At 39.9% G+C, this 15339-nt stretch overlaps 2 protein-coding genes across 2 annotated transcripts; both read left to right on the forward strand.

The window, feature by feature from the left end:
• The first annotated feature begins 4012 nt into the window (after window positions 1–4012).
• Window positions 4013–5909, forward strand: LOC142229638 (glucose dehydrogenase [FAD, quinone]-like). The gene is made up of 2 exons (XM_075300216.1): window positions 4013–4301; window positions 4365–5909. The coding sequence occupies exons 1-2, from the start codon at window positions 4017–4019 to the stop codon at window positions 5895–5897; spliced, it is 1818 nt and encodes a 605-aa protein (XP_075156331.1). The 5' UTR covers window positions 4013–4016; the 3' UTR covers window positions 5898–5909.
• A 7205-nt stretch (window positions 5910–13114) lies between these two features.
• Window positions 13115–15096, forward strand: LOC142229857 (glucose dehydrogenase [FAD, quinone]-like). The gene is made up of 2 exons (XM_075300439.1): window positions 13115–13406; window positions 13465–15096. Exons 1-2 carry the CDS (start codon window positions 13122–13124, stop codon window positions 15016–15018), a joined length of 1839 nt encoding a protein of 612 aa, XP_075156554.1. The 5' UTR covers window positions 13115–13121; the 3' UTR covers window positions 15019–15096.
• The last annotated feature ends 243 nt before the right edge of the window (window positions 15097–15339 follow it).

The following is a 15339-nucleotide window of genomic DNA, read 5'->3' on the forward strand; positions in this document are numbered from 1 at the left end:
AGTTATATTGACTGACTTATGTAGGCATTCCACCATATAGGAAGGGTCTTTATACAGATATGGAGGTTCCTAAATTGGGTCTCGCTTACACTGCGATTCCAAACGGCACCCTTCGGCGTGGTTCTCAAAGAGGACCAGGTTTTCAAACGTCACGCCAAGGGAACTTCTTATTCACCTCTTTAATCCTAGACGAGAACATGGTTACTGTCGATTTGGTGGAAAAAATTTCCGATTCCTGACGCCAAAGAAGTCCCAAAGTATATACATATAGCCATTAATCTTCACCGGAAGCGCCTAAATATTTCAGCTTAACTATGGAACAATGGCCTGCATAGGTTACTAGATGAACCATTGGTGGTGGAATCGGAGAACCAGCCCCGTACAAGTTAAAAAAGGAGGGATAGCCATTAATCTTCACCGAAAGCGCCTAGACATTTCTGCTTGATCTAACTATGGAACAATGGCCTGCATAGGTTACTAGATGAACCTTTGGTGGTGGAAGCGGAGAACCAGCCACGTAAAAGTTAAATAAGGAGAGATGGAGAGAGGGAAAGTACACCGCCTTGAGGTATGCCCTGTATATTGGTCCTGTGTGAAGATGTTTTCCTACTAAATTCATCATAGGATTGTATACTAGCTACTTAGTTAGCCAGCAATCTCTTGAGATTGTTAGAGAGGTAAGTCTGCTAAGAGAGTGGTATGGCTTACCGTATCTGAATCCTTAGACAAATTCAATGCTATGAGAATCAAAAGTTTATGCGGTATATTACTATTCAATCCTTCTGTAATGTTGACTGTTAATTCACACAACGTAGTAATCGTACTACTGTCCGAGCGGAACCCATGCTGATGTTCGATACGAATTTCCAAGATCAGGGACATCTTTCCCTGGTTTCAGAACCGGAACAATCTTCCCTATTTACCAGATGCCTAATATTTCGAGGGTGCTGCGTAATCGTATTCCTGCCCGAGTGGAAATCATGCTAATACTCCGACAGAGTTAAGTGTTAGGGCAAAAAGAAAACCATCTCTTAAGATTATTAGAGAGGGAGATTACCATAATATCTCCAAAGAGGCTGGTATGGCTTACCGTATCGAAAGTTTATGCGGCCCATTACTCTTCAATATCTCTGCAATGTTGACAATGTGTTCTGTGAAGTAGGGCCGTAAAATAGCTCCCAAAACCTTTGTACCAGGGGAAAGTAAAGTAATCTGCCGATACGAGTTTCCAAAGTCTGCCTGTTTCCCTGGTTTCAGAACCGCAATATCGAGAATGCAATATTCGAGTGTAACAGGTTGGCTGATAAGTCCCCGGTCTGACACATAGATGGCGTCGCTAGTATTAAATTCATATTATTTTTATATAGTACCAACCTTCAAATGATTCTGTAAGTCAATTAGTTTGTGAGATAGAGCGTCTTTTGTGAAGCAACTTTTGTTATTGTGAAAAAAATGGAAAAAAAGGAATTTCGTGTTTTGATAAAATACTGTTTTCTGAAGTGAAAAAATACGGTGGAAGCAAAAACTTGGTTTGATAATGAGTTTCCGGACTCTGCCCCAGGGAAATCAACAATAATTGAGTGGTATGCAAAATTCAAGCGTGGTGAAATGAGCATGGAGGACGGTGAACGCAGTGGACGCCCGGAAGAGGTGGTTACCGACGAAAACATCAAAAAAATCCACAAAATAATTTTGAATGACCGTAAAATGAAGTTGATCGAGATAGCAGAGGCCTTAAAGATATCAAAGGAACGTGTTGGTCATATCATTCATCAATATTTGGATATGCGGAAGCTCTGTGCAAAATGGGTGCCGCGCGAGCTCACATTTGACCAAAAACAACAACGTGTTGATGATTGACAAAAAATGTGTTTTTCTTTGTTAGACCGCGGACTTATCAGCCAACCTGTTACTGTGTGATCGTACTCCTGTTAATGCTTCGGCAGCATTGGTTACCGACGAAAACATCAAAAAAATCCACAAAATAATTTTGAATGACCGTAAAATGAAGTTGATCGAGATAGCAGAGGCCTTAAAGATATCAAAGGAACGAGTTGGTCGTATCCTTCATCAACATTTAGACATGCGGAAGCTCTGTGCAAAATGGGTGCCGCGCGAGCTCACATTTGACCAAAAACAACAACGTGTTGATAATTCTGAGCGGTGTTTGCAGCTGTTAACTCGTAATACCCCCGAGTTTTTCCGTCGATATGTGACAATGGATGAAACATGGCTCCAACACTACACTCCTGAGTCCAATCGACAGTCGGCTGAGTGGACAGCGACCGGTGAACCATCTCCGAAGCGTGGAAAGACTCAAAAGTCCGCTGGCAAAGTAATGGCCTCTGTTTTTTGGGATGCGCATGGAATAATTTTTATCGATTATCTTGAGAAGGGAAAAACCATCAACAGTGACTATTATATGGCGTTATTGGAGCGTTTCAAGGTCGAAATCGCGGCAAAACGGCCCCATATGAAGAAGAAAAAAGTGTTGTTCCACCAAGACAACGCACCGTGCAACAAGTCATTGAGAACGATGGCAAAAATTCATGAATTGGTCTTCGAATTGCTTCCCCACCCACCGTATTCTCCAGATCTGGCCCCAAGCAACTTTTTCTTGTTCTCAGACCTCGCAAGGATGGTCGCAGGGAAAAAATTTGGCTGCAATGAAGAGGTGATCGCCGAAACTGAGGCCTATTTTGAGGCAAAACCGAAGGAGTACTACCAAAATGGTATCAAAAAATTGGAAGGTCGTTATAATTGTTGTATCGCTCTTGAAGGGAACTATGTTGAATAATAAAAACGAATTTTGACAAAAAATGTGTTTTTCTTTGTTAGACCGGGGACTTATCAGCCAACCTGTTAATATATCCAAAGAGGCTGGTATGGCTTACCGTATTGAAAGTTTATGCGGCCCATTACTCTTCAATACCTCTGCAATGTTGACAATGTGTTCTGTGAAGTAGGGCCGTAAAATAGCTCCCAAAACCTTTGTACCAGGGGAAAGTAAAGTAATCTGCCGATACGAGTTTCCAAAGTCTGCCTGTTTCCCTGGTTTCAGAACCACAATATCGAGGGTGCAATATTCGAGTGTAAGATACTGTGTGGTCGTACTCCTGTTAATGCTTCGCCAGCATTAAGTGTTCTGTGAAGTAGAGCCGTAAAATAGCTTCCACAATCTTTGAAACAGGGGAAAGTAGAGTAATCTGCCAATACGAGTTTCCAAGGTGTCCTACAAGTGACAGGCCGATTTATTGTTAGGCTCACTTAGACTATTCAGTCCATTGTATCCTTGTTTCCCTGGAAAATTCTTCCCTATTTTCCAGATGTATGGTATTTCCAGGGTGCTATGTTGTTTCACTTCTGCTAATGTCCCGCAAACACTAACTTTCTGTGAAGTAGGGGAGCAATGTGCTACAACATCCTCGTCTGGGCCAATTGCGATAGAACTCTTGGTAGCCTTCAACTCCCGGAGCATAAAATCCTGGCGGATACCATAGGCGTCTGTCTAGTTTGAATGAATGGGAGACTCGCATTTGTTTTATGCGTGCACGGTCCGTTTGGGATTCGAGAGTTTGCGAATCATCGACCATTTCCGTTTAGATTCAAGGTCGGGAATACGTGTAGCGTTATAGGCCTAACTACTGCAGTATTTGAGGGTTTCCCTTATTGTTTCATGGTCATAAAGCCACTATGGCCTTCTTTGAATTGAATCGACCATTCAATCCAATACAAGTTCTTATATCACCCAGATAAAAAAGTCACTTGCTACTGAGGAAAATTATATACAAATTAGCCCACATATCTTATGTCTGACAACCAGGTTAGCAGAGCTCTTAATTATCAATACATAAAATTGCTTTATTTAAGGGAAATATTTATTCAATGTTTCCTTATATCCCGCCTACTAATTAACGAGTTATTGTCTGTATTTATTTGTTATGGAATTTATAAATAAGGCCTAGCTACCCTAGCCGCTGTATTAATGTCATTATATTGCAATACAATTCGGTGCTATGAGCTCTTGTAATCAATGCCCTGCTCCAAGTGTGGGAGTAATGAATACCATGGTCTCAGTATTGACGGAATATTTACTACAAGCCCATTGTGATGTGGCAAGATCAGAATTATATCCTCCAGATTATGGAGAAATTGCTTTGCACCAAGGCTTGGGCGTTTATGATTTTGTGGTAATTGGGGCTGGAACAGCAGGATCTGTGGTTGCTAGCCGTCTTAGTGAAAATCCCCAATGGAAGGTTTTAATCTTAGAGGCAGGTGATAATCCGCCGCAGGAATCAGAGGTAAAAGGACTATGTTGTGCTAAAAAAACATGGGATAATTGGATATAACATTTATTTCTTTAGATCCCAGCTTTGTCTATGACAATACCTCGAACGTCCTTCATGTATAATTACACAACTGAAGCTAATAAGCGTTCTTGTCGGGCTTTCAAAAATGATCAATGTTACTGGCCTCGCGGAAAAGTATTGGGAGGATCTGGAGCTGTTAATGGTTTAATGTACCTGAGAGGCAATCGTAAGGATTATGATAACTGGTTAGAGGCTGGCAATCCTGGATGGGGTTATGATGACATTTGGCCATATTTTGAGAAATCACTTACTCTTTCCGATACTCGAGGATATATAGAGGTTAATCAATTCGAGGCCACAAATGAAAGAGTGCATGTTTTATTGCTACAGGCTGCTAAAGAAATAGGTCAACCTTTACCTAAGTCTTATGGAAAAGATAATTATTTGGGATATACTCGCATACCGGGTACAGTGAAGAATGGCTTACGCACAACAACAGCCAAAGGATATTTAACTGTAGCTGCAAAGCGTTCTAATCTTCATGTCATAAAAAATGCCCAAGTTATGCCTTTGGAATTTGTCCAAGGTGGTCAAAAAGTTCGTCAAGTAAAATTCAATCTGAGAAACCACAGGACTATGAAAGTTAATGTAAGGAAAGAAGTGATATTATCAGCAGGAGCTATTGACTCTCCCAAATTGCTTATGCTTTCTGGAGTGGGACCAGTAAATCACTTAAGATCTCTACAAATTCCAGTTAAACAAAACTTGCCTGTGGGTTACAATTTACAGGATCATGTTATGAGTATGTTATTTGTTGAATTCAATGGTCCCGAAGTTCACTTGAAGAATGATTTGGATGGAACCTATGAATATTTGATCTATAGGAAAGGTCCATTGGCCACAATAGGTTCAATGAACCTAGTGGGTTTGGTAAATTTAGAAGGGCATAATTCTAAATATCCTGAATTGCAAATAATTCATAGATATTTCAAAAAAGGAGAACAAATGAAAATGCAAAAATTTTTTGAATCGGAAAGAATGAAAAATGACTTAAAAGAAGTTCTCTTGAAAGTTGTGGAGAATAAAGCTGTTATGATGTTTTTGCTGCTGGTAGCCCATCCCAAATCAAGGGGTTCTCTAAGGCTTAAATCAAAATCTCAGAAAGATCTACCCATTATAGATGCTAATTATTTTGATGACGATGATGATATGAAAACCATGGTTAAAGCTTTGCATTATATTGAAAAATTTATCAATACTTCAGTTTTCCAAGAAAAAGAGGCTAAAATGATTCGTTTACCTTTGCGGGATTGTAATCACTTGGAATATAAAAGTGATGAATATTGGCGTTGTTATACTACATATATGACAAAAACTTGCTTCCATCCAGTGGGTACAGCAAAAATGGGTCCATTGGCAGATAACACTACTGTAGTTGATCCTCGTTTGAGAGTGAAAGGTTTAAGTAATGTAAGAGTCGTCGATGCTTCCATAATGCCTACAATACCTGGAGTGAATACGAATGGTCCAACGATTATGATTGCCGAAAAAGCCTCAGATATTATAAAGGAGGATTGGGCCTTGTGAGCTCATTTTAGATTGTTGACTATAAGTTTTTTTCTTTTTTTTAATTATCTTTAGTTGAAATTTAAAAAATATTTCTCTTAAAAAAAGAATATAATTTTCTCTCATTGAGTCATATCTATTCTCTGAAATTTGTTTGTGCTACAAAGACATCGGCAGTCCTGATTGATATTGGGTGAGTGTACGTGAGTAACGTTGTCCATTGTGGAATATTTGTGATGTTCTCTTGTGGTTGTGTGAGAATCTTTAAACGTTGTTCGGGAGCGAGTACATTCTTTCGTATGAGTGTGATACTTCCGCGTTTGAGAGGTTTCTTAAAATATTCAAGTTTGTAATAGGAGTGCGATGTGATAAGTAATTGGCCCACATTTTAGAAAAGTGGCGATCTATTTCTACTTTTACTTTTTCATAAGGAATTCATGCCGTCCTTATGAAAAAGTGAACAAAGACCAGCGTTACTCCCACTCAGGAGACGCTGGAGTACAGTTTGTCATGTATTTGCCTTGAAATGAGACGTTTGAATCATCCACTTATAGTATTTTAAAGGATCAATGGTCATTTTCAATCGGGGAAATTGTGTCGGAATCTAGACTGAAGTGAGCGCTAAACATTTTTCGACCATTTAAATCCCCCTGACCTTATGGATATAGGGTGATACGGTCAAAATTTGGTCAATATAAACTTAACGTATTTCGTTCAATTTTGCATTTAAAAAACCTGAACACCCCTCATTTTGAAGGTGTGTGTGTGTAGAATGTTGCTCCTATTTTGATTTTGGAATTCACTCTTCAGTTGTCAAAATGCCGTCCAAGCAAGAAGAGCAACGTATCAAAATTTTGCTCGCGCATCGCGAAAATCCGAGCTACTCGCACGCAAAGCTGGCAAAATCGCTAAAAGTTGCCAAATCAACCGTTACAAATGTAATTAAAGTATTTGGGGAACGTTTGTCAACAGCCAGGAAGTCTGGATCGGGGGGAAATCGAAAACCGGAAGCCGCTGAGACGACAAAGAGAGTTGCCGGTAGTTTCAAGCGAAACCCTAACCTCTCTCTCCGAGATGCCGCAAATAAGCTGGGTGTATCGTCTACAACCGTGCATCGAGCCAAAAAACGAGCCGGACTATCGACTTACAAGAAGGTAGTGACTCCAAATCGCGATGATAAACAAAATACGACGGCGATCCCGGAGGCTGTACACGACGATGCTGACGAAGTTTGACTGCGTGGTAATGGACGACGAAACCTACGTCAAAGTCGACTACAAGCAGCTTCCGGGACAGGAGTTTTATACGGCAAAGGGAAGGGGAAAGGTAGCAGATATTTTCAAGCACATAAAACTGTCAAAGTTCGCAAAGAAATATGTGGTTTGGCAAGCCATCTGTACCTGTAGCTTGAAAAGCAGCATTTTCATAGCTTCCGGGACTGTCAACCAAGAAATTTACGTGAAAGAGTGTTTGAATAAACGTCTGCTGTCTTTCCTGAAGAAACACGGTTGTTCCGTACTGTTTTGGCCGGATTTGGCATCTTGCCATTACGGTAAAAAAGGCCATGGAGTGGTACGCCGCCAACAACGTGCAGGTGGTTCCCAAGGACAAGAACCCTCCCAACACGCCAGAGCTCCGCCCAATTGAGAAATACTGGGCTATTGTCAAGCGGAACCTAAAGAAGACCAAAAAACTGCTAAGGACGAGCAGCAGTTCAAGGCAAACTGGCTTTCTGCGGCGAAGAAGGTGGACAAGGTGGCTGTACAAAATCTGATGGCAGGTGTCAAGCGTGAGGCCCTGCAATTCGGATTTGGAAAAGTGAAAGCCTAACTGAATATTTTTCCTGAATTTTACACTAATTTAACTTGAAAAAAAAATTTAATTTGATTTTTTAAATAAACGATTTCACTGATTTACACGCGTTTTCCCTTGACCAAATTTTGACCGTATCACCCTTTACTCCGGCGGAATTGCACGCAGTGACTGAAAGAACTATCCCATGGTTGTCGGCAATATACAGAGGCTGTAGCAACTTATCATATATACCAGGAAATTGGAAGGAGAAAAAAGTTGGTTTCTGGGAAATCCTTCCACTCGGAAGGGAATGATATCCGACCAATAAGCTTATCCTTATTCCTTCTTAAGACGCTGGAGAGGCTTATAGATTTTTGTCTTAAAACAAGCATGGATTCATGATATCTCTCGAGTCTTACATATTCGATGGGCAGGTCTACTGAGACCATTTGCATGAAAACTTTACACATCTATCAAGTAATACACAATTGGGGCTTTTCTAGACATTGACTCATGGGATATTGAGGCTGATAAACTAACTTCTAACGAAGAGAGGTATTTTTATTCATTCACACAAGCACTCCCCATAGAAGAGTTCTATCACTTCTTCTTTGGAATTTCGCTATAACCAGTATTCTGGTTTCATTAGGAAAAGAAGGGATACAAGTGGTGGCATACGCAGATGAAGTGGAGTCAAGGGAAATTCCCAGAGTTAGTAGTCCAATTTGATCGTGACGAGACAAAAAGTGTGCGTTTCCTCCCGAAAAACGGTGACCATCATCCCGCAGATCCGGCCGGTCCACTGTTTCGTTTCGTCTTCCTCGTTTTTGCCACCAGCACGATCTGAAGTAAAAAATCTCCTACCTTCTTTATTCTAGGAACTCCAAAGCTTTAATGAATTCTCTTATTTGTTTCGAATTCTGTTTATTTGTTTCCAGTCCCTGTTTTCAAATTTTACCAGGTTCGGAATCCCTTCTTCCTTACGGTATATTGCGTGAAAGGCACAGCAGTTGCCTAGGTACCTTCTTCTTTCGAAGAATTCCGGCCGGTCCACTGTTTCGACTCTTCCTCGTTTTTGCCACCAGCACGATCTGAAGTAAAAAATCTCCTACCTTCTTTATTCTAGGAACTCCAAAGCTTTAACGAATTCTCTTATTTGTTTCGAATTCTGTTTATTTGTTTCCAGTACCTGTTTTCAAATAGCACCAGGTTCGGAATTCCTTCTTCCTTACGGTATATTGCGTGAAAGGCACAGCAGTTGCCTAGGTACCTTCTGCTTTCGAAGAATTCCATAGTTTTAACGAATTCTGTTATTTGTTTCCAGTCCACGTTTTCAAACTGGACAATATCTGATTCACTTCTTCCTCAATATAGCTTGCAGTATAAGTCCCCGGTCTGACACATAGATGGCGTCGCTAGTATTAAATGCATATTATTTTTATATAGTACCAACCTTCAAATGATTCGTGTCAAAATTTGACGTCTGATAGTCAATTAGTTTGTGAGTTAGAGCGTCTTTTGTGAAGCAACTTTTGTTATTGTGAAAAAATGGGAAAAAAGGAAATCAACAATAATCGATTGGTATGCAAAATTCAAGCGTGGTAAAATGAGCACTGAGGACGGTGAAAGCAGTTTACGCCCGAAAGAGGTGGTTACCGACGAAAACATCACAAAAAATCCACAAAATAATTTTGAATGACCGTAAAATGAAGTTGATCGAGATAGCAGAGGCCTTAAAGATATCAACGGAACGTGTTGGTCATATCATTCACCAATATTTGGATATACGGAAGCTCTGTGCAAACTGGGTGCCGCGCGAGCTCACATTTGACCAAAGACAACAACGTGTTGATGATTCTGAGCGGTGTTTGCAGCTGTTAACTCGTAATACACCCGAGTTTTTCCGTCGATATGTGACAATGGATGAAACATGGCTCCATCACTACACTCCTGAGTCCAATCGACAGTCGGCTGAGTGGACAGCGACCGGTGAACCATCTCCGAAGCGTGGAAAGACTCAAAAGTCCGCTGGCAAAGTAATGGCCCCTGATTTTTGGGATGCGCATGGAATAATTTGTATCGATTATCTTGAGAAGGGAAAAACCATCAACAGTGACTATTATATGGCGTTATTGGAGCGTTTGAAGATCGAAATCGCGGCAAAACGGTCTCATATGAAGAAGAAAAAAGTGTTGTTCCACCAAGACAACGCACCGTGCCACAAGTCATTGAGAACGATGGCAAAAATTCATGAATTGGGCTTCGAATTGCTTCCCCACCCACTGTATTCTCCAGATCTGGCCCCCAGCGACTTTTTCTTGTTCTCAGACCTCAAAAGGTTGATCGCAGGGGAAAAATTTGGCTGCAATGAAGAGGTGATCGCCGAAACTGAGGCTTATTTTGAGGCAAAACCGAGGGAGTACTACCAAAATGGTATCAAAAAATTGGAAGGTCGTTATAATCGTTGTATCACTCTTGAAGGGAACTATGTTGAATAATAAAAACGAATTTTGACAAAAAAAATGTGTTTTTCTTTGTGATACCGGGCACTTATCAGGCAACCTGTTATCACGTGATATGCACGGCAGTGGCATAGAAAGTTCTCCAAGCTCTTTTCATCCTAACAACATTCACAGTTTTACGCTGCTATTGGACGAAGATATGCCGCCAAATCTAGGTACTCGGTCATAATACCCACGGCTTTCCTTAGCCTCCTCTGGTAGGTCCCTGTTTTTTCTGTTTTGGGTAACTCCTTTGTATTTTCGTCTTACATCAGTCACACAAGATGGCGGAATACAAGTCTCCAGTTAGGTTATATTAGGAATAGAGACAACCCATTATTTCAAGTTCACTCAGACTATTCAGTCCATTGTGATAGCACAATGGTGAACTTCTCTCTTATCCTTGAGTGCTGCCCGACTATATGTTTAGCTTAACGACAAGGAACCTCCATTTCATAGCTGAGTTTGAACGGCATTTCAAATTGGAGTGAAACCACTTAGAGAGGCTTTGAAACACACAGAAATGTACCGTTGTTTAGTGTGGGTAACCGTGTGGTGGGTCACCAGCATTACAGCAGGATAACTTTTTGGTGTTGGGTCGATACTGGTATTGAAGATCCTTTGTATGCACCACAGACATACTAGCCTTTGCACCATTGTGGCTTCCGTTCTCAATTTCTTGAGTAGTGAGTTCTCCAGTAGTGAGTTTTGGAGGTCAAATGTCGATTTTGTAACTTCAATTAAGGATTTTGTGATTGGTGGACCGTCCAGTGGTGCCGACCGGATACTATCTCAGATGTTTTGAGAAAGGCTTTTTGTAGTATCTTTCAGACATAACCAGAGGATGTGGATAATAAGTGAATCCTGGAAAATATAGGTGACACTCTTCACTAAAAGAAGAAAGATACAAAACTTCTGAATTTCAAGGGCCGAAGTTGAGTCTCTCCAAATCAGTATTTTCCATCCATAAACCGATATGGATGGAAAATACAACAGACCTCCTCAAGAAAGCCTATCCGACATTGTACTCAAAAATTAGTGGGGGAATGATGGGGTATGCGACCTTCGCGTTTTTAATTGGCTTTATTAGACTTGTGGCTACATATGGCCGCTAGTTGGGTGGACAATCGCGAACCAACAATATCAGATATTGAAAATTAATAGAATATAGGATAATTGCTATGAGGACCACATCCACTGTAGGTTTAGAGGTACTGATGGAAGTCCGCCCACTCGTGAGACTTAGAAGCTTAGATACGCTGGAAAGCACTGTTTGCAGGCATACTTCTTTTCGAGCATTATAGAGAAACGAACCATATGACGACTGAGCAAGTCTATCACGATAAACCGAAATATATGTATGGAAGAATGGGGAGGATACCTTTCGGAATTCTGAATTTGTATACAAATGAATCTAAAATGGACGAAGGAACTGGTAGCGACATATATTGCAGTGAACTAAGATTATGGGAGTCGTATACGTTACATAGCGATTGAATTTTATTTCGAGCACACATTTCAGCAGCTTGATAAGACCGTTATTCAGAAGCCCTTCCTTTAACAGTCAAGCAACTACTAAGCCCTTGGTCAATGCAAACACAAGGTCTAAGGTAGAGAGCTTAAGAATCCCACTGAACAGCATAATTAACTCTGTGCTGGATTCCTGGACACTGTGGAAGAATGGGAAGTAGCAGATGTGCTGGATAAGGAGGGTGCTCCTTGCAGAGGAATTTATTCAGCTGTCTTTATATCTTTACAGGATTCATGTTAAAGATGAGAAACTATGGCGAGGACGTTGGATCTCCTTGGAGAAAACCAAGTTGATATGGGATGAAACCAATTGAGAAATTCTGATAACGATGAACGACCAGAAATTGAGGCCTCTAATTGGCATTATAACTGGGAATCATATGGTAAGAATAGACCTTAAAGATGATTACATTGGCAGATGGTGTCTGGACCCGGAAGTTACGGAAGACTCGTACCACTTTGTCCTGTGCCGGTGTTCGGCATTATCCTTTAGAGGAAAGAAACGACTGGGCACCTTTTTCTTTCAGGCTCTCACCGATCATCGAAAGTGTAACTTAAGGAACATACTCGCCTTCATCGGGGCCTCTGGTTGGATGTTTTAAGCTACTTTAAGGAAGACGTATAAATGGGAGTTCTTGAGGCTCTCACCGATCTTCGAAAGTGTAGCTTAGGGAACATACTCGCCTTCATCGGGGCCTCCGGTTGGATGTTTTAAGCTACTTTAAGGAAGACGTATAAATGGGAGTTCTTGAGGCTCTCACCGATCTTCGAAAGTGTAGCTTAGGGAACATACTCGCCTTCATCGGGGCCTCTGGTTGGATGTTTTAAGCTACTTTAAGGAAGACGTATAAATGGGAGTTCTTGAGCAACTTTAAAGAAGATCACCACACGAAGAAGAAGATGAGAAAATTACGTCGAGGTATCACAATGGACCTTTAGTGATCTAAGTGGACATCAATTCGATTTCAAGAATTGGTGTCATCCTCTACAACCTAACCTAACCTAATGGTGCAGACATGAAAATCTCTTCCATTCTGCACTATGAAGTCGACAAATCCATTGATAAATTTGTATATATATACAAGAAATGGTAGAAGTTTGCGAACTTGATCAAAAATTTAAAAGAATAACGTCATTGTTAATGATATAAAACCCATAAAATTGAAACAGCAAATAATTAAAAAAAATAGGTATTAGGCCTCCGCCCACCATTTTGATTAAAATTTCAAAGCACACAACCAATTACCAAATGTTTTATCTACTGATATAAAATGCAAGTTTCTCAAGGTAAACGAAGAATGCAGGCAATAAAAATGCATTCTCCAAATGTGGTTAGTGTGTATGAATCGTTTCAATTGGAAAAAAGTTCTTAGTTTCGGATCAATTTCAATAAACTACTACTCGTTACGGATATCTGAATATGGCTTCCTGTAATCAATGCCCTGCTCCTAGTGTTGGAGTAATGAATACCATGGTATCTTTATTGACCGAATATCTACTGGGAGCCCAATGTCAATTGGCAAAACCTGAATTGTATCCTCCAGATTATGGAGATACTGCTTTATATAGAGGTTTGGATAGTTACGATTTTGTAGTAATAGGGGCAGGAACAGAAGGATCCGTGGTAGCTAGCCGACTAAGTGAAAATCCCCAATGGAAGGTTTTGATTTTGGAGGCTGGAGGAAATCCCCCACAAGAATCTGAGGTAAAATAAGAACATTTTCGTAGACAGAGAAACATTTAAGCGAATCCAACTTTTCTAGGTCCCTTCAATGGCTTTAACAATCTCGCGAACCTACTTCATGTACAATTACACAACTGTTGCTAACAATCGCTCATGTCGAGCTTTCAATAATAATCAATGCTATTGGCCTCGTGGCAGACTCCTGGGAGGATCTGGTGCTGTAAATGCTTTAATGTATTTAAGAGGTAATCGCCGGGACTATGATGAATGGTTAGAGGCTGGTAATACAGGATGGGGTTATGATGATGTATGGCCATATTTTGAGAAATCGCTAACACCACCAGACGATAGAGAGGCCACCACGAAGGGATATATAGAAGTTAATCAGTTTTTACCTACTCAGGAAGATGAGCATAATTTACTGTTTAAAGCTGCCCATGAAATGGGTCAACCTTTACCCAGGGAATTTGGAAAAGATAATTATATTGGCTATACCAATGTTCCAGGTTTTGTAAAAGATGGCTTACGATCCACTACGGCCAAGGGATATTTAACTCCTGCCTCTAATCGCTCTAATCTTCAGGTCATTAAAAATGCTCAAGTTATGCATTTGGATTTCGATGCAGAAGGCAAACGAGTGCGTAGAGTTCGATTTAGTCTAAAAAACCGCAGATCTATGAATGTTAAGGTTAGACGTGAGGTAATCTTATCAGCCGGAGCTATAGATTCTCCAAAACTTCTAATGCTGTCAGGTATAGGTCCTAGAGCGATACTAAAACCTTTGCGTATACCAGTTATCCAAGATTTGCCTGTGGGTGAAAATTTACAAGATCATGTAATGGCTATGGTCTTTGCCAAATACAAAGGCTCTGAAATAAATATGACCAGTCAGTTGGACGATGCTTATGAATATTTGGTATACAAAAAGGGACCTTTAGCCACCATCGGCATTATGAATTTGGTGGGTTTGGTGGACTTGGATGGAAAGGACTCCAATTATCCTCGATTGCAAATAATTCATTTGAATATAAGAAAAAACGAACAACAGAAAATGAAATCCTTCTTCGAGACAAATGGAATGAGAAATGAAATTCAAGAAATTATTTTGAAATCTCTAAAAACTCATTCAATTATGATTTTCTTTCTACTAGTAGCTCATCCTAAGTCAAAAGGTTCGATCAGGCTTAAATCGAAATCCCCTAAAGATGAACCCATTATAGATGCCAACTATTTTGGTAATAATGAAGATATGAATACCATGGTGAAATCTTTGCGTTATATTGAAAAATTTGTCAATACTTCAGTTTTAAAAGAAAGACATGCTGAAATTATCCATATATCCTTAGAGGATTGTAAGCAGTGGGTAGTAGGAAGTGATGAATATTGGCGTTGCTATGCGACTTACATGACCAAGACATGTTATCATCCAGTCGGTACAGTAAAAATGGGTCCATCAACTGATAATTCCAGTGTTGTTGATCCTCGTTTGAGGGTCAAAGGAGTTACAAACTTACGTGTTGTAGATGCTTCCATAATGCCTACAATACCCGGTGTCAATACTAATGCTCCAACGATTATGGTTGCTGAAAAGGCTTCAGATATTGTTAAAGAAGATTGGGCTGAATCAGCATAATATGTCAAAAATAAAACCAAATTTCCCAATTTGCTTTTGTTATTCCATCTAATCTACAAATTAGAAAATCCCAAATAAATTTTACAAACTGACTTTTCTTCTATTGGTTAAGATACTCTTGTAATTCAGTCAACGCATGGTTTTAGGCTAAAATCAAAACACCAATAAAAATGTAATTTTTTGTCAATTTTTTTTTATTTATTAAAAATTTTATTTCTATAGAAAATTTTGTCAAAATTTTATTTCTATAGAAAATTTTGTCAAAATTTTATTTCTATAGAAACTTTTGTCAGCATTTTATTTCTATAGAAAGTTTTGTCA

This window comes from Haematobia irritans, chromosome 3 (genome assembly GCF_050003625.1).
Source record: "Haematobia irritans isolate KBUSLIRL chromosome 3, ASM5000362v1, whole genome shotgun sequence".
In the NCBI taxonomy this organism is placed as follows: Eukaryota; Metazoa; Arthropoda; class Insecta; order Diptera; family Muscidae; genus Haematobia; species Haematobia irritans.

Coding starts and splice junctions, on each gene's coding strand:
- LOC142229638 (XM_075300216.1), top strand. CDS start 4,017: ATGAGCTCTTGTAATCAATGCCCTGCTCCAAGTGTGGGAGTAATGAAT. Junction 4,302..4,364: donor ATCCGCCGCAGGAATCAGAG/GTAAAAGGACTA, acceptor TTATTTCTTTAG/ATCCCAGCTTTGTCTATGAC.
- LOC142229857 (XM_075300439.1), top strand. CDS start 13,122: ATGGCTTCCTGTAATCAATGCCCTGCTCCTAGTGTTGGAGTAATGAAT. Junction 13,407..13,464: donor ATCCCCCACAAGAATCTGAG/GTAAAATAAGAA, acceptor CAACTTTTCTAG/GTCCCTTCAATGGCTTTAAC.